Source organism: Rhipicephalus sanguineus, chromosome 11, assembly GCF_013339695.2.
Source record: "Rhipicephalus sanguineus isolate Rsan-2018 chromosome 11, BIME_Rsan_1.4, whole genome shotgun sequence".
NCBI classification, from domain to species: Eukaryota; Metazoa; Arthropoda; class Arachnida; order Ixodida; family Ixodidae; genus Rhipicephalus; species Rhipicephalus sanguineus.
The window spans coordinates 34480034-34506485 of NC_051186.1; the positions used below are offsets into that span (position 1 = coordinate 34480034).

At 44.9% G+C, this 26452-nt stretch overlaps 1 protein-coding gene across 2 annotated transcripts; it reads right to left on the reverse strand.

The window, feature by feature from the left end:
- Positions 1-352: 352 nt before the first annotated feature.
- On the reverse strand, positions 353-25916 carry LOC119373857 (uncharacterized). 2 transcript variants are annotated; one of them, XM_037643926.1, is made up of 12 exons: positions 25815-25916; positions 23850-23894; positions 21928-21987; positions 18201-18251; positions 14958-15017; positions 14770-14829; positions 14381-14440; positions 12561-12608; positions 8710-8781; positions 6681-6749; positions 3910-4059; positions 353-2468 (listed from the first exon to the last, which is right to left on the reverse strand). In XM_037643926.1, the coding sequence occupies exons 2-11, from the start codon at positions 23872-23874 to the stop codon at positions 3935-3937; spliced, it is 630 nt and encodes a 209-aa protein (XP_037499854.1). In that variant the 5' UTR covers positions 23875-23894; positions 25815-25916; the 3' UTR covers positions 353-2468; positions 3910-3934. The 2 variants fall into 2 exon arrangements, with proteins under 2 accessions (XP_037499854.1, XP_037499853.1); XM_037643925.2 differs by lacking the exon at positions 25815-25916 and adding an exon at positions 25171-25443.
- Positions 25917-26452: the final 536 nt, after the last annotated feature.

Genomic DNA, 26452 nt, shown 5'->3' on the forward strand with positions numbered 1-26452 from the left:
GCCGACGCAAAGAGCACCGCCTCACCGACACGATGGTTAGCACGAATAATGCTGCGCTAATGCACTCAAGGACCGTGAAGTGTAGATAGGCGCCGTTCGTGACAGTGTCTGTGAGGAGCAACATGGCGGCAATTCTCGTTCTCGTAATTTCATTGTAGCATATATGGCGGCGTTTCTGTCGACTGCCAAATGTTTTGACTCACGAACAGATACCCCGGAGCTCATTTCCCATCAAGGATCACACTTGGTATCAGTTTGCCCGGACGAATTTTTTAAACAGTGACAACCTTAAAACTTTTATTCATCACTGTTAATTTACATAACTGAATTAATTTAATCCTTTTGTCTCGTCATACATATTGGTATGTGATATCGGACCTATCACACCCTATCATATCATCAGCACCACCTTCAGCCTATCTTATTTCCACTGCAGGACGAAATCCTCTGCCAATGATCTCCAGTTTGTCATGACCTGTGGGGCTCACTTTATCTTATTTCTGCAAATTGCTTAATTTTTAATATCATTTTTCCAATCCCTCATTTTCTATATACAAAGCGTAAGAGTGTCCTCGCTCATAAGAACTCGTCGAAGGCTTTAGGATGCTCAAGAAGAAGCTGCTCCCACCAGTATACTCATATTTTGAAACTTAATCGGCACCAGCAAAATTACGATTGTCCAATTGTTCTTACTATAACGGTGGTGCAGAATGAGTACAAATTTGATAAAATGTCCTTGCCTTTTATAGCATTAACTATTTCGTTGCATGCGAGTTGACATCGTTGAGGAAAGTCAACATATCTTCTTTTATATTAGAGGGTATTTAGAAAAAGTGGACTTTCTGGTATCTGGTGTTTTCCCCAACGAGAGCAAGAACTGCAGGTACCAACTCGGTCACCAGCAGAGCGGGTTCTTTTTTTGTCAATCAGCACCATACAAGCGTCGCCATTCTTAAAACTTCCTCCAAAGCTGGCTAGATGGCACAATGTATTCCTCGAATGGATGCTATAAGCAACACAAACAATCGTGTGATATCACACGCGAAAAATAAATATTCAACATACAAAAAGAAACTTCCATTGTGCTTAAGTAAAAATTTCAGGTGTTGCACGCCATTCCATTGGTAAACTTGTGCAGATGATGAGGACGATGAATAGCAAGAGAGGAAATTCCTGAAATAGCGTTGCACTCTACAGTATTAGCGAGCAAGCAAGCCCAGTCTTGGGGTTGTGGCCAATTTTGATTTTGTAAGTGAAACACTTCCCTTGCATAATTGTAGGAGATATTTAGTATATACCGTGACAGAGGTGAGAGACAGGTGTTACAAATGTCTAAATGGATTAGACAAGATGGCTGGCGAGTCACGAGCGCGAGCGTTTCACGAAACACACTCGTCTTTTTCACCACCTTGGAGAGCACTGCACTAATCCATGGTCGTATAGCTAGCTCCCTAACATTATCCTGCATATTTCTTTGTATTGGTGAAATATACTGCGTTTAGAGTAGTATATATTTCGTATTGCTCTGTAAGGTTGAGTGCATTATATGTCTTCTTTGTTGCCAGTAAAATAAACCATCCTCTTTTAGTAACATTTTTCATGCGAAGAAATATGTGTTTTTTTTGTATGGGGATGACCAAAACTTTGTATCATAACGATCACCACCGGTGTATCATGGTGATTGCCATTTTAGTTTGTATATTTTTACTTATATCTATGTATAGATCTATCACATTCTTGTGATTTGCTTTCTGTACTGCACTTGTTGCGACAGCAGAAGCCACCGTCAGGCGAATAAAGCCTTTAGCCTGTGTCTCTTAAAGCAAGACCTGAAATGAACTAAATTTTATTGAATTTAATTTATTGTCCCACAATTCATCTGTCCTCAAATAGGGAGTCACGAAATAACATCTTGCCGCAAACTGTTTGCTTTTACCTCACTAGCACAGCTTCTAAGAATTACTTATAGGTTCGCACAGATGCGCGTGAGATAAGGGGAGGCAAATATTGATTTCCAATCCAAAGACAGAAGTCTACGTCAATCACAACCGATATTGAAGCAGTTGAGAGCCACCACAGAGTGAAAAGACATGAACTTTCACTACTTACGTCACCCCCTCAGGTGAGTAAATATTATTGACAATGCTGAACTAACCATGCGTGGACAACATATATTGTTCAGCAACTACCCCATTCATTCCGTTACGATAGATGCCAGTCGTATACTCTGCTGGAATATGATAGGAGAAGGCTGCAAGTGTTTGAGTTTTGGGTGCATACATTATTAAGCATTTCCTTGAAATGCAGAAAATAAGTGTGGAAGAACGTATTACTATCCCCGGTTGTCATTATCTGTTCGTGTTGATATCCTAATATTCGTATTGTCTGCAACGATGAAAGTATGCGCTGTTCATGCGTTGGTGCAGTATCGAAAACAGGAGAACATAGCCTTCGCTCTTGTTGAAGTTCTGAAAAATATAGCGGAGAAACACAGTTAGTGCTTCAAGGAGCATATGTTCGGGTACGTTCCTAATCCACATTATTATTCATAATAGAACACAAGAATTACAGTGCCTGAAAAGAACCACGCAGACACAGCGCTAATTTCCAACGTCTGGTTTATTTTGCTGACCGGAAAATGTTGCATGTATATATATACATATAAATTAGCCAGTGGGGCGCACGACGGTGCAAGTTGTAGCGAGCGCGGGCCATGAAACCACCGTTAACTTATCGGCCTACCGCTACAACGGAGCCAGCGAGTCGCGGCCACAACTGACTTTGTTCGCTCAAACCATGGCTGAGCTCACCACGTTCGCTTCCGCGCGAATACGCTAGTCACGTGGTTCTTTTTGCATTTCGCGGGCTTTCTTTGCAGCTTGGAAAAAATGGAATACGTGAGACTTTCTTTACCGCAAATAATGCAAATGGGGTCTCTGAACACGCTCTAGAACTTTGCAAGTCGCATTTCTTGCCTTAAGTCAATATTTAACAATTTAGTGAAATAATCCGAATTAACAAATTACTTAATTACAAAACAAAAAAATGTCTGTGGTGCGCAAGGTGACTGTCCGCAATTTGCAACTAACGTCACTCGCCTGCCTGTAATATTACATTTTTTAACCCTTGCTTAATGATAGCTGGGACACCCGGTATATATATATATATATATATATATATATATATATATATATATATATATATATATATATATATATATATATATATATATATATATATATATATATATATATATATATATTTACAAGTACCTTACAGGCCTTGCCGAGGCATTGTGTAAGGGGCGATACAAAGTAAGAACAAGTAAGAACAAATTGGGTTAACATCGAGCCAGTAGGAACAATGCAGAACAACATCAACAACAAACAGCAAAAAATGTTCAAGTACAAAAACTAGTCATATGTATGTCACATGAGTAGGAAAGTTTGAAACACATACAAGAAATTCAACAGCGTGTTGGACAGATCGAATGATGCGTAGTGAAACAGACTACGCAGTTTACCGGTACTAGTTGGGATAACCAATCCAATATATATATATATATATATATATATATATATATATATATATATATATATATATATATATATATATATATATATATATATATATATATATATATATATATATATATATATATATGTGTGTGTGTGTGTGTGTGTGTGTGTGTGTGTGTGTGTGTGTGTGTGTGTGTGTGTGTGTGTGTGTGATGAGAAGCCAAAGCCAATTAGAAATTCAGGTTGCCTTTAATGTCTCATATTGAGTACGCGGAGTGGTATGAAAACTGCAAGTTTCACAGCTTTATTCGCTATCCTACTCTACGCCTGCTTCTCAATGAGTCCGAAAGTTACGACATAGTAGGCGGATGGCACAAAACAAAACACATACCTGATTGTGCACTTTACTAACCACGTCATGCTCTTCCGTGGTCACTACTCATGCCGTTATTCTTGTTCTTATCTTTCTCCTTGTTATCTTTCGCCTTGTCATCTTTCTCTTTGTCTGTCTTCTTACCTTTCTCTTTGCTGCTGTCCTCATCTAGGGGCGTACACGGGTACGATTAGTGGTTGAAGCAGAAAGTACATTCGAAGCAATGCTACGCAAATCCTCTTGTGACACGTGACAAATGACATCTTCCGGATACCAGAACTCATTCTCTCTTACTGCTCTGCCTTCAAATATTGTTGTTACTTATTTTACAACACGCACGCCAGCCTTCGGCTAAATATTAGAGTCTCAATAGAACTGAAACAGCAATACAATTTGTCATTATTTCCCAAATATTCGTCTACAAGTTCTACAATTTTCGTTTTTTTTTTGTCATATTACTTTTTGAAATGAATGAAGTTGTTCGACAAACGTCACCTCATTAATATTATTACCAGGTTGTTGATTGCCGGTCACCTACAAATAAAGCGGTGATATTTCACCAGGCCAACCAAATTGTCTGTTTTATTTCCCGATGATATAACACACCTCCCGGATCTAGCGCATAACTTGGCTCATTCTGCGTCAGATGTCCTAGACAATGCCCCACCTACGATAACCTTTTACAAATCATAATCAAACACTTCACTGCACAATTCGCCCTCGTGGTTTATGTTAAAAAAAGAACTGTGTGGCTCTTACAGCAATATGAATGTCGTGTACATGTTCAAAACATGTCTCGGGAAAAAATATTCGTGAGGATGCAACGATCATAGGAGCTGGATGACCAGCACAGCTATATTCGCGTTCGTATTCGCGTTTCTGATGTATGCGCCTCTCCGCTTGTTCCTTCGGCATGAGCGACTTCAGACTGCAACGTTCTTCTTCAGACTCACCATCTATAGCCGAGTAAAGTTGAGTTCTTCACCCGCGATTCGAGGATCGCGATTAAGCCAGAGGCTGACCACCAGGCCAGTGAAGTGTTTACACTCGAGGTGCCGCGTCAGGGATGGTCGTTGTGGCGACTTGCGATTCAGAGGCTTGGAGATTGTGGAGCAAGTAGATTTATATACAGAAGTGGTTACAAGAAGAACATATTTGCAAGGTATTTACAACTTCTGGCCGGCTACTTTGGACATCGTCCAACTTCGGGGGCCCCGAGCACTGCCTAGCAGCAACATCACTCAGACCAGACTGCCCTTCTTTCCACGGTCGAGCCTCTTTGTCCCCCTTTGAGCACCTACTTTCCCCCTTGCAGTCACGTGGTCTCGCCGACTTTCGCACGCCTATTCCTAGCATTCGTGCAGCTGCACCTGCGGAGAAAGAGCTTTACCGAAGGGGAAGGGTGACATTCGGAGTTCTTCCGTGATAGCATACTCGGGAGAGTTTCCGCCACTGGCTGTCTTCCCTCAGCGCCAACATGCCTCCGGAGACCTACCTTGCAGTCCAGTAATGGTGGCATTGTTCATTGCCCCGGTGGCCGCCGTGAACAACCCCCGTGCCTTATCTTTTTTTTTTTTGTATGTATGTCCGCAACGTCGCGGGCGACGTTGCGGACATACAGGCGCCAACGGCTTTCCCACGGCTCGCTGGTTTCTTCGACCCTGACAAGCCGAATTCTGCATTTTTCACTGTTCCGATTTCTCTGCAGGAGGAGAGTTGGGGAACGTAGAGGTTCATAGAGAGGAAAACACGCTATTTCTGCAACGATTGTTGGGAGCATGGCACAGTGTCTCTCAGAGAAGATGGCGAAGAGGTTTAGAAGTGAAGAAGGAATGACGAGGCCGTAGTGGTGTTCATAGCCCAGGGCGTGGGGCGGGGCTTTTAGAGCCGTGAGCCCAGGCCTGTGTCTCAAGGGAAGTGCAGGAGCGCCTTGAAGACGTGGTCTTCGCTGTCCGTATTCGCACTGCTGCTGTCGACGCCTCTCCACTTGTTCCGACGAAGTTAGCGCGCGGCTGCGTCTCGCCATCTCCGGTTTCCCTGAGTGGTCTGCAACATAATGCAGCAGCTACACCAAACTACACCGAAATGACCGCCGCCACCACTCTCTTCCCGCCTCAGCTCTACCTGTCCCCACTAATGTAATTTAATCATTATTATTTACTCTTTTCTCTCTCGACTGACTTGCTTTAAAGATGACCATCATATATACTAGTGATCACCGTAGATGCCTAGTAAATACTAGACAAGGCTCTTCGATTCCACATTCTGGCGTGGAGATCACTATATCTATCCATGACTGAAAAATGAACGCATATACTGGGTTTAAACAACGTGAAGCAAGATTCGCGCGGATGTTCTTAATTAGGTAAAGTATATCCTGATCGCATTACATGTCAGGTGAAAACAGACCGTCAAGAAAGGATGGTTTCATATCAGGACTGACTGCATGTTTTATCTTTGTAAACAAAACGCACGTGAGTTCATCCTCGCGTCCACCTACGGTAGTGCCCGATGCAACTCGTGTTGCGCCACTTCCAGCAGTACCCACTGAAACATGCGGAAGTCGGATACAATGCTTCAAATACAAATGCCTTACAGTTAGAATTCTACAGACGCCGGCAAGAGGTTTGTGTCTCTGAAGTGAAGCATTCGTAAGGCTTGTATATCTGCATCTCATTTCATGTTAGGTGAAAGCAGACCATCCAGAAAAACACAATTTTATATCATCTGTTGTCATGATCACATTGCTCAATAGTTTACCTTTGTAAACAAAAGGCACGTGGACTCACCGTTGCTTCCGCCTCCGGTGGGCCTATTCTCTAGTACCGTCCGTGCTATGCCATTTCCAGCTTCACCCACTGAAACATGTGTAAGGCGGATGCATTGTACATGCTCTTGATACAAATGTCCTAGAGCCAGTAGAATTGTAGAGATCCAACCTGAACATTCGCGCCTGTGAAACGAAGCTTTTTTAACCCTTTAATGCCTGAATTATGAAAGCGCCGAAGAAAAAAATTTGTTTTTCATTTTTCAGCTTTAAATAGCACCCTTAACTTAAATCAGCAGTTGTATTATCGAAAATGCAACGTTAATGCATACTTTTAGGTATGTCGCGAATTCGCGACAACCGGCACTTAAGCCAATAGTAGCTCAATATGTTCAATGCAACGCAAGTATGACATCACCGCATCAATGAAGCGGATCTCTTCAGGGCGACGTAACTTGGCGTCGTCATTTTTGGTAAATGCAAGTTTGACATGATTTCCTCCTACCAATCACGTGACATCGTGTCGGCCACCCTGTGTGCCCTAGACTCCGCCGCCCGGTAAAGCCGACTTCTTGGGAGCCGACAGAATGACATGAAGGTGACGGCACCGAGAATTAGATCTAGCTCACCACGAGACAGAGCCAGTCCTTTGTTCGGATTTTTCTGCGTCGTAAACAGATTGCTCTGCTGAACGATGTGTTCCGTGAAGGTGTCATAAAAATTCCTTGAAATATTCAATAGGATCTCGGACAGTGTCACATTGAGGATGAGCTGTTTTCTAGTGTGGCACTTCCCGCTGTTCTTGACAGTCTTTTTTTTCCAACGCACTGCATGTTTTGGAGAGGCACTAGCTTGGCTGGTCTAACACATCTTCGTCTTCATCCTCACTGCTCGATGAAGACACTCGTGCTTGTGCATGAGGATCGACATCGTCGTCTTCGCTGTCATTGAGACAGCTGTCGTCACTTTTATCTTCAGGTGGCAAGCGCATGCGAAGCTTTTTTCCCCATAAAATGAGCAGAAGTCCATCATTAACTTGTCATACCAGCAGTCATCACTGACTCAAATGCCGGATGTCGCGAATTCGCGACATACCACAGAAGCGAGGATTGCACAGGAAATAACGTACTTCAAAACAACGTGACATGTCGTGTGCAACCTCTTGTATGGGTGCACATCGCAAAAATTTTATAGGAGATAGAACTTACGTTCTCGCGCTGAAAACAACGAAGAAGTGAGAGCTGTTGCACGTGCTTCGCGCTCTCCGGCAACTGATACACAACACTGGGTTCCAGCTTGCAATACCTTACATGCAATGGCGCTAGATGTCTCGTGCTGAAAGCTACGTTCGCCGCAAATACGTGACAGCCGCCGGTGAAGGCATCAACGAGTTTCGTCTGTTAATTAATTGGCGTTTTTCGGTATGTCGCAAATTCGCGACAACCGGCAGTAAAGGGTTAAAGCTGTTGGTGCTATGATTTTCGGCTCTTCAAGTTCTTAAAGAAGCTTTTCGGGACAGAGGTTTATGTATCGCGATCGTCACAACTTAAAATCGAGGTTGAGTGGCTGCCCTGTACGTCAGTGAACAGGCTGTACACTACAGCCGCCGTTCCACTCATTCTCATACGCTCCCCAACAGAAACTATTATGATGGCACGGCAACCGTGGCTGCCATCACATCGATTAACCGGACAATACTCGAGATACTCGGTGCTCTTCCAGTGAATAAACAAGTAGACCGGGCTAGTTGGCGCAGATCCATCTTAGTAGGACGCGCAAAACCACGCCCAGTTTCTTGCTGTCCCTGTGTGTAGTTTTGCGCATCCTACGAAAATGGATCATCCAGAGAGTTACTTGAAGCGCACAGCTACTGCAGGCAGTAGCTAGATTCTGATATTAGAGTACAGTAATTTTATACGTTCCCTTACTAGTGACAGAAAACGCTCAACTTCACTACGCCTAATTCTTCACAGTAACACGAGCTCCTGGAGCAAACCTGCTCAAATCAATCGTACAATACCCAAACAGTGTGAAGAACAGCAACTACGTACATGAAGCCACCGCTCCGGGTGCCATTTGCAATGCCATCATTGTGCCCATAACTCCCATACCTCCACCATAGTCTGTAAATAAATACGTAAAATGAAGTGCATGGTCCTTGCTTGAATTGCTTTCTAGAGAAAATTCTACGACAGATCTCGTATTTCTTTCTTAATTAACATGTACCGAAATTAGCTGACAGGAGGCTATCAGTATTCTAAAAAAATTCGGCAGATCCCACGCGTTGTGGGAATCGGTTTCATGTGACGCAGTTAGCGAGTACTTCTATGCTGTATTTTCTGGCTTTGAGCCTAGCGTTACGAAGTGGATAGACGTATTTTTGTAAGTGTAGTAGCTCTGTGCACATCGTGGGCTTACGAGGCACGTCGACAACACTGGTGTTTCAGGGGAACTGATGGTCCGACGTAACGTCAGCCCTCACGTTAGAGTACATACGTCAGTAATGCCACACGCGCTCCTTTCTTTCTATGCTTTATGTTAACGCCCCCTTACACGCGTTGCTACTGCCTTGCGCAAACCGCACCAGAATGTCTGGCAACTTTCCAGTTTACTTTGGGATCATCTGTTAGACTTGAGCGGGGAACCGTGAACGGCCGAGCCTTTTTCTGGAACTAACGCGGCCACCAGAGATAAGGCTGGAATGTTCGATGTAGCCTGTATAAATGCCGACGCGCTTTAGCGCTGAGCAGTTTATCGAAGGCCGACGCCCTGTTCGCCGCTGTCAGTGCACAGCGTGTATTGGTGTAGTTTGAGTTTTCATTTCCCGGCCACAAGGTCGGCCAAATAAAGAGTTTCCTCTTGAACACGCCGACTGCTGTCTTCGTCGACGTCATGACCCCATGATTGTTACATCGAAAATAAATGCACCCTATGGTGGAATCATGTGAATATCATTAGTAACTTTCGTCAATGTATTCCTCCTGGATCGAAGAACGCTTCAATATAAGTTGCTAAATCATAGGAATACAAATGTAATGTTTATTAGACTGATATAAAAGCGGAGCCAACACTGGAACCACGTACATTAATCCGGTATGACGCCTGTATCTTAGGAGTACATATGTAGTGTTTATTGCTTTCTTGTAAAATTAGATAGCCAGCACCACAACCACAATCGACGTTGCACCGACATTACGCCTGCGGAGCCTGTTTTTCCAAACTAGCTTATAGACCTGCGTGGCTCTGTGGTAGAATACCTGATTGCCCCGCAGAATGCTTGGGTTCGATTCCTGCTGGGATCCTAAGTTTTACTCTTTCCATTTGTCGGGTCAACGTTGCCGATGTTAGTTTTTCTTTACGCTATCGCATTTAAGTTACCAATGTCTGTTCTCGCCGTTCCTGGGTAGATATAAACTGTGAATCACATGTGGCGCATACCCGTACACCGTGGCCCGTGGTAAACGGGTATGTGCCACACGTGCCTGGAGGGAACGGTTTGACGGCGTACGCGACAGGATTTTCTCGTTATTCATGTCATGACCCGAGAGTCATATTCGTCAAATCCTCTTGCCCTACCATGCCAATTTTGGTCTACGCCACGTTAAGGAGGCGATCATGAGAGCACCCAGACGTAGGGGGCTAGATAGGTAGATAGATACGTAGATACGTAGATAGAAACGCTCAAAGCACCAAAGGTCCACTAAGAAATGCTTCACATTTAATAATTTAACACGTCTGATAACGGTTACGCAATGCAATAAGGCACTGCAATGAAGTCAAGCTTGTCACTTAGGTAAATGTTAGATATCTCTGTATATAAGGCGGAACACATTTCGCGACAGAAAATTAGATATAACAAAAGTGCTTTAATTAATCTGTTGTATATAACGCGTATGTTCTTCTACGCCTTATTCGGACACATAATACAATTTTGAGCCTCCGTACGCAGCTTGCTGACAGCTAGACATATGTTTCGTAAATATTTGACGTTCTAAGGCGTATTTGAGCAACCATATTGAGAATTGTTTGCGTGCATTTCACAACTGTGATTTTCTCCACTCAGTTTACTGCCTTTGAGAGGGGTGTTGGGCAAGGTGCCTAGAATGAGGGCAGAAGAATAGGAAATAAGCTTTACGTATTCAAAGGCGTGGGGCATGCAAATACGGACACAGAAGAGAAGTCAGGACAACACATACGGCGTTTGGGTTGTCCTGACTTACCTTCTGTGTCCGTATTTGCACGTCCAACGTATTTTAACTTCTGCCCCTACAACGTAGCGCAGCTTTTTGTCATTAAAAATAACGTTATAGAGATACTCCGATTTATTTTATAACAATTGCTGCAGTTTCATGTGCCAAATGACGACGGGATTATTATGCGTGCCGAAGTGAGGCGCTCCGGAAAATTTTGAGCACTTTATGTTGCTTTGCGTGCACCTAAATATAAGTACACTGGTGTTATTGCATTTCGGCCCCATCAAAACTCGGCCTCCGTAACCGGGTATTGAATCCCCGCCCTCGAGCTTACAATCCAACGCCATAGGCACTGAGCTACCACGGCGGCATTCTTTTATCTTGTCCTCGTCGATTGTTTTTGTTTTGTAAGTTTCTTCAGATTGTAGTTTGAAATCTCTCAAACACATTTTAATTTGGAATGTGGGAGCCAGTACAGAGTAGGGGTGGTAATGTCGATGAATTAATAATCAATTAATCGATGAAAAGTCTCCCGTAAAATTATCAATAGTCGTCGATGGCCACATTTCATTTAACGGACTCAATTGATTAAGCCTTTTCGATAATTTGATTCACAGACGGTGACGAAAGTCAAGCGAAAATTCATAAGTCGTACTAGAGTGCTAAGCAAGAGCAACGGTTGAGATGCTGGCAAGCGCATCGCGGGCAAGTTATAGCTACTCTCCAGTATCTATTGTGCCCTGGAGTCCCAAGTAATGCCTCAGCCAGTGGCGTAGCAAGGGAGGGGGGTCACACCAGACCCGTCCCCCCCCCCTGAAATTTTTCCCCATGGGTTACAGAGCACAAAATGACACTCGACCCCACTTATCTTTTCAGACCCAATGTCGGATCAAGGAGCTGTCTCCCCCCCCCCCTCCCCCCGCGAAAAAAATTTCTGCCTACGCCACTGGTCGCAGACTTCCTAGTCAAGCGTTTTCCTCCTGTACTACCCCCTTCACATGAACTGCGTCACGCGACCAGCATTGGCAAGCGAACTCTCCGTGAAAACATTCCCGGCGTATGTTTCCTAGCAGTATCGGGCCGAACAATTAGTAAAGATATTGCTTTGTGCCAGTGTTAAATAATGTACACTAGTTCAGGTGTGCTTCCATATTACGATAAATATCACTTCATTGGTCCCGCTGTCAAAGTAGTGAGATACAATAACCGAATGAGTTACTAAATGGTCGATTATGATTAGGGTACCAAATGCTCAAAAATTGGTGCTCCTATCACCTTTCGCAGAGGTGACGACAGCACACCCCTATACATACAAAGTGTTCCATATAACGTTATCGAAGCTGCGGATTTTTGTCATTCTTTATTTTATCGAGCCAAGCGATCTGCACATAAAACTTGGGTTGCTGGCGGAACAGGACAGATAACTGAAAAGTGCATAGGCCTTTTAGGTGTGTATATTTTTTTTCAGATTACTTTTGTTGTTGTTTATTAAGTAGTTTTGGGTAACGTTACCTGGGACAGATGTGATATACCCTGGTACAGAAATGCAGCAACGGTTATGACGAAAACGTGCAAAAATACGACCGCGCTCCCCTCCAGGTTGGGCAAAAATCCTTCCTGATAAGAGACCTGATCGTCATATCATTGTTGTAGCTATAAGAAATGTAGCACAATTCGCTTTTATGTAGAGACGACGCAGATGCGCTCACCTGGGTAGCCACCCATCGGCATTCCTGGATGCGGCATGGGTGAAGATCCTAAAAAAAGATATATAAAGTACTATTTTCCGTATACCATAGGTGCAGATCCTAAAACAGTCATATAAGGTACTATTTTCCATATAACAGACTTACAAGGCTACCTTATTTAAATGTTGGGGCAAGTAAAAGCTTCTTCGCATAAAGGAAAGTGATTATGCAGATTGACTTCAGTGCTGCCACTGGCAGGCCTGCATATAAAAGTACCATTGTGCTAAGATTGTAATGAGTTCCCAAGTGGGTGCGTTGTAAGACCGCACTTAATGCGCAACAGGCAAATACAGCTGTTCCAGGAACCGGTCGTCGCTTTCCCTCTCCGTAGAGAACACGCCCATTTCATGCGACCAATGCCCTCACACATGTTTATTTCAACAGTGTTCTGCGCCCCACTAATATTAACTGCGCTTTAAAGAAAAACTTGATCTGTAGTGAAGCAAGGAGCACTTCTCTCTCCTTGTTTGTAAAATCGGTCCTTAAGTGTTTGTAGGAAAGTATCAAAGCATCTCACACCGCTCAATTGTTACGTAATATTATCAAAATACCTTTTATTTTAACACGAAAGTGTTTTATGCCAGGGTCCACCAAGACTTCAGTGACGTATTTCCGTCACGGATATGACGTCGAAAAAATATGCATGATCAGATGGCAAAGAAAAAAAATTTCCGTCAACGAGCATCGAACCCACGACCGCTCGGTCCGCAGCAACAGATGCCGAGCACGCTATCCACTGCGCCACGGTCACAGACTCTGCAGGCTTTACAAACGCGCCTTTTATATCTACCGCTCTCCCGGTCGGCAGGGAGGTGTTGCCATCTGGGAGCGGTAAAGTAATTCGTCATTACTGTGGCCTCCGCGATTAGCTCCTGCAACGCGTTACTCGCGCGTCCCATTCGGCGCGTTTTCAATAGAAGTTCAGTTTTGTAAATGTTTTAACACACCGCGAGGTGGCGATCTTAGCACAAGCGTCGTAAAAGCGTCGGCCTCACTCATAGCATCATGCTAATCCAAACCAAAAATAGCTCTGCGACGCGCGCCTGCCTCACCTGGCTGTAACACCGCGTTCTCCGCTCACGCGCTCGCCCCGAGAAAAATCGCAGCCGGGCTACCGGGGCGGCATGACGCGCTTTGCGTTTCCCTCTAGTTCGGCCGTGGTGTTCAATCACATTTTAACATGCCGCAGGATGGCGACCAAGTTCTGCGTCCAATATGCGACGCTCTTCTGGCTATCGCACCTCGTTCTCGGATTACGCTTTCACCGTTGACTACTACAGCTACCACAAGGGTTTGTTAATGATTTAACATGGACGTTAGTCGTCGGGATGGAGATGTACCACCAATCGTCAAAGTGGGTGCATACACGTTAAACGGTGCTATATAACTGCCAGGCATCAATATACATTGTAAAAACTCTCTTATATCAATGTACAGTAAACATTCAGTTACTTCTGTAAGGGCACGCTTTACTTTCGTGTTATGCCGATTCCTATGACAGAGGGATCAACCATCTTTTTTTATTCCTGACTTTCGTTGCCCTCTTTAAAGTTTTTTAGGGCTATTTAGGATTTAGCTTTTGCCATTAATTAGCTACAATATAACGTAAAAGCTATACGTGAGGCTGTCAAATCTGCAACATAATTATGTGTTTTATACGTTCCTGTTTTGTATCAGAGTTGTTGAGCAGAGGCTCAAACGTTGCAAGTATTTCATATGCTGGACGCAACAGTAACGTGATAAAGAATTTAGCCTCGTTATTAAACAGACGCTGCACTTACCAACTGTGGATTCATCCAAACGATGCGAATTCCCTGTCGCCGTGCTTGTGGGAGTGCTCCCTAAAATGCAACCACTCATTTACTGAAAGTCAACAAGTTAAGGTATGTGTCCACCATCAAATGCGTCACTTCAATTGTACGAACTACTACGAAAACCAGGCATGAGCTGCTCAATATTCTGCGCAGTACTTTCATATTTTCTTTTTTTTTTTTCAGACTCAAACGTCGCTTTGAAATTCTTGTGATAGATGGCAGTCGACACCTGCATCAGCCGCCACGATCAACATGACTAGAGCAGAGGGTGAGTAATGGAACTGGGTACAAATATTGACTTCGTGTTATATTGCAATGAGGATGTGCCGCGATCCTAAAGTGATAACTACGCTTACCTCTTGGTTTCCCATTCAGAGTTGCTGAACTTTTGTGGTGTGCATCGTGCTTATTATGACCTAGGAAATGAGGAAGTATTTATTAATTTATTTATTTATTTATTTATTTATTTATTTATTTATTTATTTATTTTGCTGGTCTGTCGGCTGGTCCGTCCGCCCGCCAGTTGGTTAGCAACTATACTTACCTGGTGTATTTCCAACATGTTTTGGTACATTTCGGGGATGAGTATCATGGTGATGAACACCTAAGTGAAAAAATGGTTAGTTAGTTAGTTAGTTAGTTAGTTAGTTAGTTAGTTAGTTAGTTAGTTAGTTAGTTAGTTAGTTAGTTAGTTAGTTAGTTAGTTAGTTAGTTAGTTAGTTAGTTAGTTAGTTAGTTAGTTAGTTAGTTAGTTAGTTAGTTAGTTAGTTAGTTAGTTAGTTAGAATTTCTCCACTGCCGTGAAAATGCGCCAAATCCGAGACAAAGTCTTATAATCCTTCGCTCTAACAACGAGATCCCGCGCTTGGAGGTGCATATATGTCCCACCTGACACAAGTATTAGTCACATTTCTTGTTTAAGAGCGCAATTTCATAGCGAGCATATACGGCCATGGTCACACATCTAGCGGTGCATAAGAAAAGGCACGGCAGTGCCTATAAGCTGAAAGTCCATTCGTAATTTACAGGGTGCGCGGCAAGTGAGATTCGGCTAAAGCACCTTGCGTGTCTGTTTTTTTTTTTTTTCTTTTTAGAGCGATAGCTCTGCTCCTCTTGGGGGGCGATCGGAGATCTGTTCGTTCCGCTTGTTCATTCTCCTGGGGAAGAACAAGCGCGCTGATTGGCTGAAGCGGGAGATGCCACTCAAGGCCGGGGGGTGTCGCCATTTCTTTTTTTTGTTTGAGGTTTTCTTTTTTGGTGACGTCATGCGCGTCATAACGAGTGGGGTGATCGGAGATCTCTGTTCTGCGCCGTTCGTTCTGCGCCCATTCTGGCGGCGCTCGCGATTGCTGAAGCCGGAAAAAACCACGTCTCTGAGGGGCGTAGCCATTTTTCTTTGTGCTTGATCTTTAATTTTTTGGTGACGTCATACCGCGTCATAATGAGCATGTCGTCTGCTACATACGAACGGAGCGCGAGACCGTTCGCACGCGTTCTCTCGAGCGAACAAACGGCTTCGCACGGCATGATGCGGCGGTTGCGGCTGCCGCAACAGCTGATTTTGAGAAAAGGGCGCTTGCGACGTGTGCTTCTCTTGCGGTTGGAAGTGCGAGATGCGTTTGAAGACCTGAGCGAGTGCAGCGTCGCTTCCGCTTCTGGAAACGAACAGTGCGAACGAAATGAACGGGCCTGCCACTGGGCTGTGGTCTTACGCGCAGGTACTTAGTTCCAGCTTCTGCCACGTGTCGTCCTGGTCCTCATTCGTGAACGACGGCCCCAGCGGGCACGACGGCGTAGCGATCTGTGGGGGCTCTTTCATAAAAGCCAGCAGAAGCTCGTCCGAAACCCGGGAGCCAAGCCAGACATTCCGGTGGGACGACATTTTGAAAAACTGCGCCAACCGCTCTACTTTTCTCTTTTTTTCTCGCGTGCGCGAGTTCACGTAGCGAGCACGTTAGAAAAACTAACACCAATAAATATCAGCACTCAAACCTATTGCTGTTTCAGAAACTGTTTGAGCTTGAAAAGAAAAACAATATCTTTTCGTATAACAACTGTATTTATTAGAAGGCGAGAAACACTTCGTTTTGAAATATACGATCCCCTTGCCGAGGACAAACGATACGCGTCTACTTCCGGAAAGCTCACCGCTTGGCGATTGGCTGTCCTCTTCCTCTCGGCGGAAGAGAGCTGCGGACCGCCCACTTTTGTGACGTAACATCGCCAGAACGAACGCGGAACGAACAGAGATCTCCGGTCCCCCCCCCCCCCATGGTACAAACCCAGCAAACGCCTGGATGCATGCTTTTGACTTTCAAGTTCAGCCAAGGTCAATTTGTTCCTCCTCGCACGTGTGTCGTCATAGCAACGGACATGCACAGTGTAGGTTTGAGCTCCTCTTCCGCGCACCTCGGTCCTTCAGTAGGCGAGAGTGGCGAGCCGGCGGGCGCGAGCGCCTCGAGACCTCAGCTCCTGTCTCGTGACAACCACACCGGCAATACGAAGAGAAATATGGACAGCTTGCTGCGCTGAGGCGCCGATGCGCGGAAAACCGCCGCCGCATGCTTTCCGCAGTAGTTGCCGCTATCCTAACAATGACTGGCAGGATAGTTGGCGATGCATATTTCATAGGTATAACAGCACAAATATAACAAGGCACAAAGAAGACACGGACAGCGTGCCGACTTCAACTGGCGGTTTATTTTAGATGCGAAGCATCTTTTAGGGGAGCTCAAACCGGTGGTGGTGTGCGGCGTGACCACCCTTACTGCGCATGCGCAAGCCCTCTCCACATACCTCCTCTCCACGCACCTCCTCCCCCTCCCCTCTCCCCTCCGCCCCTCCACTTCCCCTCTCCACTTATTATGTTATATTTATGGAGAACCATCAAGATCAGACAAGTTATCGCCCGAAAAATAGATGAATGTGATGTTCAGGGGAGGTTGACGCAGTGGCGCCCGTGTTTGTGGTAAGGACTTCTATGTTTTCTTGTTCCTCCCTTTTCTTTCATTTTTTTTCGGGGGGGGGGGGTGATATCTTGTCTGATATTGATGGGTTTTATAAATATGCAAGCTGACCCAAAAAATTGCCGTTAGCTGAAGTCAGCACTGTCCTCTATCTTGTTTGTGTTTTGTTACGTTTGTGCTATGAACTGCGCTGCTATCACTCGACAAGCTTGGTTTAACCACGTGTTTCGTGTCTTCCAGATAATTCCTGAGAAACAGCAGCAGCGAGCCCTACCAGCAATGTCTATGGGAGTTTGCCTAGTAAGCTTCGTTTTAATATCACTTGCAACGCTAGCTTGTTTCTTTATTTTCATTTGACTCAGCTTCACTCGCATTAACTGTTAGAAGTGTTACCACCTCTTGGCGTATGGCGCGCCGTAATTATCAGGAACTTTATAGATGGCTTTACACCATACTGATGAGAGTGCGTACACGACGCGAGTAGTTGTGTTTATTCTGAAACTAACGCAATCAGCAGCAACAACACTGCGATGTTAGATTACGCATGTATAAATGACGACGTGTTTCGCTGGCGACAGGGTTATCTACCAACCGTGGTCACTGCCATCACCGTACTGCGAGTGTTACTTGCCATGCACTGCGAGTGTTCCTATTTCTGGGCACAAGTTCACCCCAATAAATAACTAGATCTTTACAGGTTTGGCTGTTCGCCTCTACACCGTCACAATCATCTGACAATATTAAATACGTTATGTCAGCAATGGCCGTGAAGTGGTATAGGACGTGAGCTGAAGCACGTGGAATAGACGCATCTCCACTTACCTGCAGCCGGTTTAAGCTTGCTTGTAAGACGGCTACCGTGTGGATAATGCCCTAAAAGAGAAATCGCGTATAACAAATCAAACCATAATTCATTTGCTAAACATCGTGCATTCATGAGCTTTCGTGGCCATCAAAAACGCTTCTTGTGGATCCCAGCAATTTCGCGATACGAAATGCTTCCTAGCAGTATGGAATTAGAGTAGTGATAAAGAATAGATCAGAGGCCTCAAACACGCGACCCCGCCCATGACTGCCTTTGTGCCATATTTTACAGCGAAGATGTATACCTCTACCCCAGAGCGGCTTCGTCCCTGTGGAATAAAAACAAAACGCCAGGCGCCTAAACCACCAACAGACGCTCGCGCTGCGTGGTGCTCTGCTAGCAGATGCGCGCTCCTTGCGTGTTCACCTCAGAGGCTGAGGAAGGGCATTCAGAGAGGTGGACAGACGAGCCGACGAATGCGTTCACTCCAGACTCGTGCACAAGAGAGAGAGAGGTTAAGTGAAAAGCAGGGAGGTAAACGAAAATAAAATTTTTCGTTTTGCTGCCATGCAATGGGGAAGGGGTATGGGGGATTGAAAGGTAAGGAAAGAATAGTAAAAGAAATTAAACATGCACACACTCAAGCACGGGTGGGTCATGGTCGTTTAGCAAGGTCGGTTGAGCGCAGAAACTTCAGCAGCGCCTTCGTCGCTTTCTCGTTGGAAGCTCGAACGTTCCGGCACTCCGAAATTGATTATTCGGAAAGCGGCTTGTCATCGAGGCGTGCTTGAGTTGCTGAGAGCTGTTATCTCTGGGAGCTGTAGTGAGGACAGTGACACAGGACATGCGCAATGGTTTCCTCGCTGCCACAGTCAGCACAGGCAGCACAGTCTGCCATTCCGATTCGGTAAGCAAATCTGTTCGTGAAAGACACTCCAAGCCACAGGCGGCAGAGGACTGTTGTTTCGGATTGGGACAGTCCGGATGGAATTTCAAGTTGACGTGATGGATCCAGACGGTGGAGGCCGGTATGCAGAAAACCGGACGTACTTCATATTGAATGCGTTAGATCACGTGCGAGCGAGCGAATCTTTGATGCTGCATCACTTCGTGATAATGAAATGGCTTCCTGCACGTCACTTTCATGAGCATTCCTTGCAGAATTATCGGCGTGATCTTTGCCGTCGATGCCACAGTGGCGTGGAAGCCACTGAAAAGTTATGTCATGCCCTTTTTATTTCAATTGCTGATAGGTTTTTCTTATTTCTAATACTAGTTGGTCTTAAGCACCACGACGTAAAGCTTATGACAGAAACTGCAGGGCAGACTTCGAGTCTGTAAATATGCCCCATTTTAGTGGTGACTCTAGTTGAATTCTTCGAAGTGCACTGCGGAGTGCCGCAAGCTCGGCAGCAGTCGACGTAGTCCTATGAGACGCTCTAAAATTATAGATTTCGGCTTTTGCAGGCAAGATAACAGCTCCTGCACATCTCCTAACAGTTGTAGAGCCATCCGTGTAAAGTTTAAAGCGGTCTGCGTATTCCTCGTATAGCATCAGCAGAGACAGCTGTGCTTGCAGCATTCATATGCAGTTGATATGCAGTGCTGATAAGCTCATAAGCTGATATGCAGTGCCTATACTTGTCCGCTATGATGGAGAACACACGCACGTTTCACGAACACGTGTGCACGTGTGCATGGGCGTGCGCACGGTTCCTCATCAGGGGAGGGCGAAGGTTCATCTGCAGAGCACCCCCCGCCTACTAGATCAATGTACGGGGCAGACATTGCGCCCCCCCCCCCCTGTTGTAACTAGGGGGAGCAGCCGCCCAAACCCCCCCGCCTTCGCGCGCCTATGCACGTGTGGAAGCGGTTCGTGACAGTTACCAGGTAGATGGCGCGGAGCGGAATGTCTTTGCTATTGTGATTGATGTACGCAATGCAGACCTCGGCGATTCCGCTGCTTGTCTGTCTGTTCGGTGTTTGGCGGCCGGCGAGGCGGAATGCGGCCTACGTTGAAGTTGCGCATCGCCGTGTTCTTATATGCGCCAAACCGCCGCACCTGTAATGAAGCCGCTTTCTGTGGGCAACACAATGGAATCCCGTGATTGCAGTGATCTCATCACTCCAGGTTTCGGAGCGTGCTAACACGCAAGCTTCTGTGAGCAGAGCGTCTTTTTCGAAGTCGTGCACGTGCGCGTTCACAGACTGAACGTTGAGAGTGGTGAGCGTGAGGTGATTGTTGTGGTTGCGGCAGCGAATGAATGTGGTAGCCCGGTCCAAGACGATGTCTAGAGGCCTGTTTGCTAGCCGGGTCATGCCGTCGACAGACTGTCTGTCGATAGAGCCGGTGACATGTCGGAACCTGAAGTCACCTTTTGCGTTGGTGAGGTACTGGCCATCGAGGATAGTAGCCCTGGAAAGTGCTGCGTTCACCAACATCAGTGGATGGTGTTTATCGTATCCGTAGACTACGAGGGCGTATGTGGCCCTTTGTGACTATTATATAGTTATGGCGTTTGCTTGCGCAAGGGGAATCTTTGTCGTCTTACACAAGGTATTTTTGTGGCATATATCGCGGTTGTAGTGGTTCGCAGACCCACGAGGAACCCATTGCAATTCTATTGAGGGGTGTGCGGTAGTAATGTGTTTCGTCAAAACGGCTCTCAATCAATCTGACGTCATCCTCGGTCAACATGAGGCCATCGCCCATCCTCATAAGAGATGCAGAGAATACTGCATCATTATGGCGGACCACGTGGACGAGCAGATATCGGTCGACCATCTTCTAGGGGTGTTCTTCTTCAGCTCCCTGACTTGCCTTGTGTTTCAATGTTCGCGGTTACTGTGCTGATTGAGACTGTGAATCACGTGTGGCCCATACCCGCATAATATGAACTGTGGTATGCGGGTATGTGCCACGCGTGACTGAGAGAAAGGGTTTCATGGCATACGAGACAGGCGTGTTGGTCATAGAATGATGCCCTGCCATGCCAATTTTGCCATATTACAAGTTATGTAGTTGACCAGGAGAGCGCCCAGACGTAGGCGGATAGATAGATAGATAGATAGATAGATAGATAGATAGATAGATAGATAGATAGATAGATAGATAGATAGATAGATAGATAGATAGATAGATAGATAGATAGATAGATAGATAGATAGATAGATAGATAGATAGATAGATAGATAGATAGATAGATAGATAGATAGATAGATAGATAGATAGATAGATAGATAGATAGATAGATAGATAGATAGATAGATAGATAGATAGATAGATAGATAGATAGATAGATAGATAGATAGATAGATAGATAGATAGATAGATAGATAGATAGATAGATAGATAGATAGATAGATAGATAGATAGATAGAGCGCGACTAAATTTCATGACTGCGGCACGCTAGCTGAGGTGAGTTTGAGACCCTCGGAATAGATTAAAGAGTTATTACAATTACATCACATAAGTGGTAGTGTTTTCGGGTGTGCATATGTGCATGCGTGCTTAAGAGGAAACGTTTGTTGGCGTCCCGTCTCTTTTCCTCCACCTTCTCTTTCATTCACTATATTATGCACGAGTTCTAAAAAAAAATTGCCATAAATTTCCGCTATCCCTACTACGTCTTCTACAAACAATGGTAGGACACAGCCTGTAAAATATCTGGTGTTTTACCGATGTGAGGTGATGTCCCGGTTGAAATTAAGTTCTAGAGACGTACGCCAGCAAATCCACTCACGCTTATTAGTTCCACCCGTGCCTCTCGCACGTAATTGCTTTGGATGGTACCCAGGACGTCCTATGTGTAAAAGAAAAAGCCACAAGTTATTTGCACATAAAGCGGAGTATATATTTAGAACAAATTGGTCCGTGTTGAAGATATGACAGTTTCACCATGATGGAAAGATGCGAGCGCTATTATAAGCCCTTATCGTGTGTTCTCCTTCTCCTTCTTCTTGTGCTTTCTTTTTTGCTGCATTCGCTGCGCCTTCGCAAGGTTAGAGATTTTCAAGACAACATACACGGGAGAAAGTTGCTCGTTTGATAGTTTGCTGATTGGTGATTACGTCTCGACAAGACCAGGTTCTGTTCCCAAGAGGACACCAAAATGACATCCTCCAAAAAGAAAGGTCAGTGAAGTGATGAACACAATTAATCGATCACGAAACCAGTATATAGCAACTTGAGAATCCTAGCTCACAGCGTAGCGTTACGGCCGAGCAGATATTTTGAGTTATAGGGCGTTTCTCTTCTTTAGGCCTTTTTACCGTAATTGACCATCTGTCAAATAACGTGCTACCTCATCAATGATGAAGCTACACGTACCTGCTGTTCTATTTTCGCTGCGTGTTCATAACAAGAGAAAGAGTAAATACAGAAAATCGAGGAAGGTTGACTAGAATATGTTCCGTTTGCTACCCTACATGGGAGGAGAGAATAGAAAAATAAAAGACAGGCAAAACGCGCCACTTGGCAGCTGAAGTGATTTCATATAGCCATGGCAGCACCACCTCTCGTTCGTATTCACTAGATGTCAAAACAATAATCTCACCAAATTTCTGCCGGCCAGGTTCAAAATATATGATACCAAATGGCAACTTTCTGTTTTACTCAATCAGTTAAATCAATATATACTCAATTGTTATCATGCTCTCAACTGTCTTCACTCGTGGCGTCTACCTTTATCATGTTCATCAGGCGCATTCTGTTTACGTGTTGTTACCATGTTTAAGGCATGACTACATCAAACAGGCCATCATTCATCAGTCCTCTAAGAACTAAATTGCTAGAAATTTGATAATAGTACGTGTTTTTCTTGGTGTTCGAGAAAAACTGAATAATTAACAATGTTTTAATTTGGAAACAATGGGATGTATGGGTTTAACCTTTGTTTACTAACAAAGCTTAAACTTTGTTGGTAAACGAGAGGCTCAATGAAAGTTGCTACGCCTTCATATAATAGCAATTTATAAAAAATATCTCAAATGCTCACTATATGTTCTCCAGCCGCCTTGGCAGAACTATAAGTGGTAAAAGATTCTGCATATGCCGAGAATGGGGCCGAGTCATGAGTAACGTTCGCGCACGGAAACTCCATGTCTAACACTTAATTGGTGTTTTTTATATTTATGCAATCTTTACATAGGGATACAAGGGTATTTTATTGGCCTCACAGAAATCTTTCCAGTGAAAGCACTCACTGTGGGTAACACGATAAACGTTTTATAAAAAGTATAGTGGCCATTTTATGAATGTCTGGGTAAATGAGTTGCAAAAAACTCAGTAATTTTCTTGTGCTTTAAAAGCATAAGCAAGTCATGCGAAGCAGTGTACGAGCATTGCTACGTTCACAGGCAATGGATTATACATTTGCAGATGACTGTTATGTACTAGGGCCCACATTACGGACGCAAAGGCCCAAAAACTTTCAAAACTAACTTCGTTGTGGAGTGCTCTGGGTAAGTCGTGTTTATTTTTAACTTTGTCATTGGTTCCCTTGAGACTCTCTCAGCAAGTTAAGCCAATAACCCAGCAATTAGAAAAAAAGGCGGAGTCAATTTATCTTGAATATAACGCGAAGCGCGAAATCATTACGTGCTGTTTTGCAGTCCGTATTAGAACCACGCCGATTTATGGCAATTCTAACTGTGTGGCACTCACTCGACTTCTGGTTCCTTCCTGGCATCGTTCGTGGCCACGGTTTTCCTGAAAGAGCAAAATATGTGCGTGTCGGTCATGATATCATCTACCTTAACAGAGACAAGTTGGCTCGAAGGTATGGACAGGTGTCGTGGGAAGTCAATAAGAACAGACTGAAAAATAAACTCATGCGGTTCCGGATGTATTCGCCTTAGTCGACTAGAAGGCGAAAGCCATCTTCTTCGGTTGTCTCTCAGTCGTTGTACTGATTCTAGACCGCCCCCCACCGAAAGCTTTCTGCACCTAACGTGGTTTTGCACTGCTTCTAAGATCGGAGGCATTGCAAGCTCTCTGCACCTCACTTTATTTTGCGCGGCCTCCATGATCGGCCTATCTTTGACCAAGTGACAATGGCATGTCATGACGTCATCATGTGACTTTATGATTACGTCACAAATTTTAGCTATTTGTGACCCCATGACGACGTCATATGATGATGTCATCACGCGATGATTTTTTGCATCACTCGGGTTGGCGACGATTCCGCCGTCGGTCGGTTTTCAGCGCTTGATGATGAAAGTCTCCACAGGTAATTGGCAAACCTGTTTTACTGTTGAGTAAATATCAGTCTACTCTCTGTTCTCAAGCTGTCAGCACGTGTTTTTCTTGTCTCCGTTAAACCAAACTCCCGACAGCATGCTTGGCGAATAAGCGCTTCCTGCTGTTGAGCACCGCCGCCTGCTGCTGTCTTTATCTGAGCGCGTATCGCAATTGAGGACGACGCAGCGAGCGATGGAAAGGAAAATGATAGGTGTAACCTTAAGAGACAGGAAGAGAGCAGAGTGGGTCAGGGAACAAACGGGGGTTAAGGACATCATAGTTGAAATCAAGAAGAAGAAATGGATATGGGCCGGGCACGTAGCACGTCGGCAGGATAACCGGTGGTCATTAAGGGTAACTGACTGGATTCCAAGAGATGGCAAACGCGTGAGGGGGAGACAGAAAATTAGGTGGGTAGATGAGATTAAGAAGTTTGCAGGTATTACGTGGCAGCAGAAAGCACACGACCGGGTTGATTGGCGGAACATGGGAGAGGCCTTTGCCCAGCAGTGGGCGTAGACAGGCTGATGATGATGATGATGATGTATCGCATCCTGTATCTGTAAACATCGCACACACTCCGATCATTATGCGTTGATTACAGTGCGCTGTTCCCCACGTGGATGGGGAAGAGAACATTTTGAATATCTTGCATTCTTCCTAGAAGTGATCGCTATGTGCTCTATCGCAACAATCGCTGGTAACAAAACTCCAAAATAGAAATTCAATAAACAGTACTCACTCGGTCTTAAAGCGAAGTACATTTCGCTGTATACAAGTGCGAAAAGTACAATAGTGGTAATTGTAGAGACCCTCATATTTTGTCTATTTTTGCAAGTTGGGGCTGTCCTTAGATAATTCCGTTCTATCTGCCACTCTTCTTCGCATATCCACTTAGTGCAGTCATATGTGCACAGAGCTACCATAAACATCAGTTCGAGACCGACTTCATTGCTGCTAAAACACAATACGTATTGTGTTACTCTTTAAATTCCTTCGTACCTTGAAATACACGTTCTCCCTCACTACGAACAATGCGAATTGTCATTCGAAAAGAACCACTGCGCCTAAATATGCGGGTGACGTGTGTTCGAGCAAGGACTCCGAGTTTTACGTGCATTGTCGGTTCCAAGCTTTTTCTTATACAATGCGCATAAGCAGCATTACTGAACGAGAGCCTACTGCTGCTGTTGAAAAATATCACAAAGCTTGCGGCAACATTTAAGTTATTCCTAAGATGGCAATCCGTAAGAACGGACCGTCTTCGGTCCCGCACCTTTAAAAGGTTCCCTGGCCCAGTTACTAAACATGACTACATGTTTACTTAAAGGGACCGACAACCGAATTTTCTCGACCCAGTTTTTTACAGCGCAATAGAAAGCTCACCAATCGTAGTGCTTGTAGCTGCAACGGTTAATCCCAAAAGCGCGTGGTTATGTTATTAGCAGTATTTTTCGATCTGAAAAGCCACTGAACTGTACGTACACGTGCTCCAGCAACGCTAGCGATAGCGATGCCGATAGCCCTCCTCGTATTATGCTCAAGGTTTTTCCTTCTCTGTAGTGGGTGAAACGGTGGTTAACCACCTTCATATTGACATTTCCGACCATTTCGGAATATAAGAAGCAGGTAGAATAAGTTTTCCGAACGCGCGTCATCACGGAAGATCTCTTTACGGCCTCGCGAGCTAGACGCTCGTGGCCTCCGCGATTAATTCCGGCAGCGCGTCACCGGAGGTAATCTCGGAGGCCGTGAGGCACTCTTCGTACTTTTTCAACACGTCGGCAAGTGCCGTTAGGCCCTCAGCTGACGATGTTCATGCTGCCGTTCACGAGCATCTGGTCATACGTCAAGCGAAGGCGGCGGCGCTATTCTACTCAGTGCAAACGAATGCATATCTGCACGTTTTACGTCAGAAAAGATTGTAATAAAAAAAATTGCACCATCTCCCACTAAAGGGAGCCATGTGGGGATGCGAAGCAGCGCATGGATCGAATTAAAGTTCCGTTCATCACGGGCACCTT

Excerpts from the sequence above, each read along its gene's own strand:
- LOC119373857 (XM_037643925.2), bottom strand. The coding sequence starts at position 25,360 with ATGTTTATGGTAGCTCTGTGCACATATGACTGCACTAAGTGGATATGC. Across the intron at positions 21,988-23,849 it reads AGGAAGGAACCAGAAGTCGA|GACGTCCTGGGTACCATCCA; the intron begins GTGAGTGCCACA and ends TTTTACACATAG. Across the intron at positions 14,830-14,957 it reads ACATGTTGGAAATACACCAG|GTCATAATAAGCACGATGCA; the intron begins GTAAGTATAGTT and ends CTCATTTCCTAG.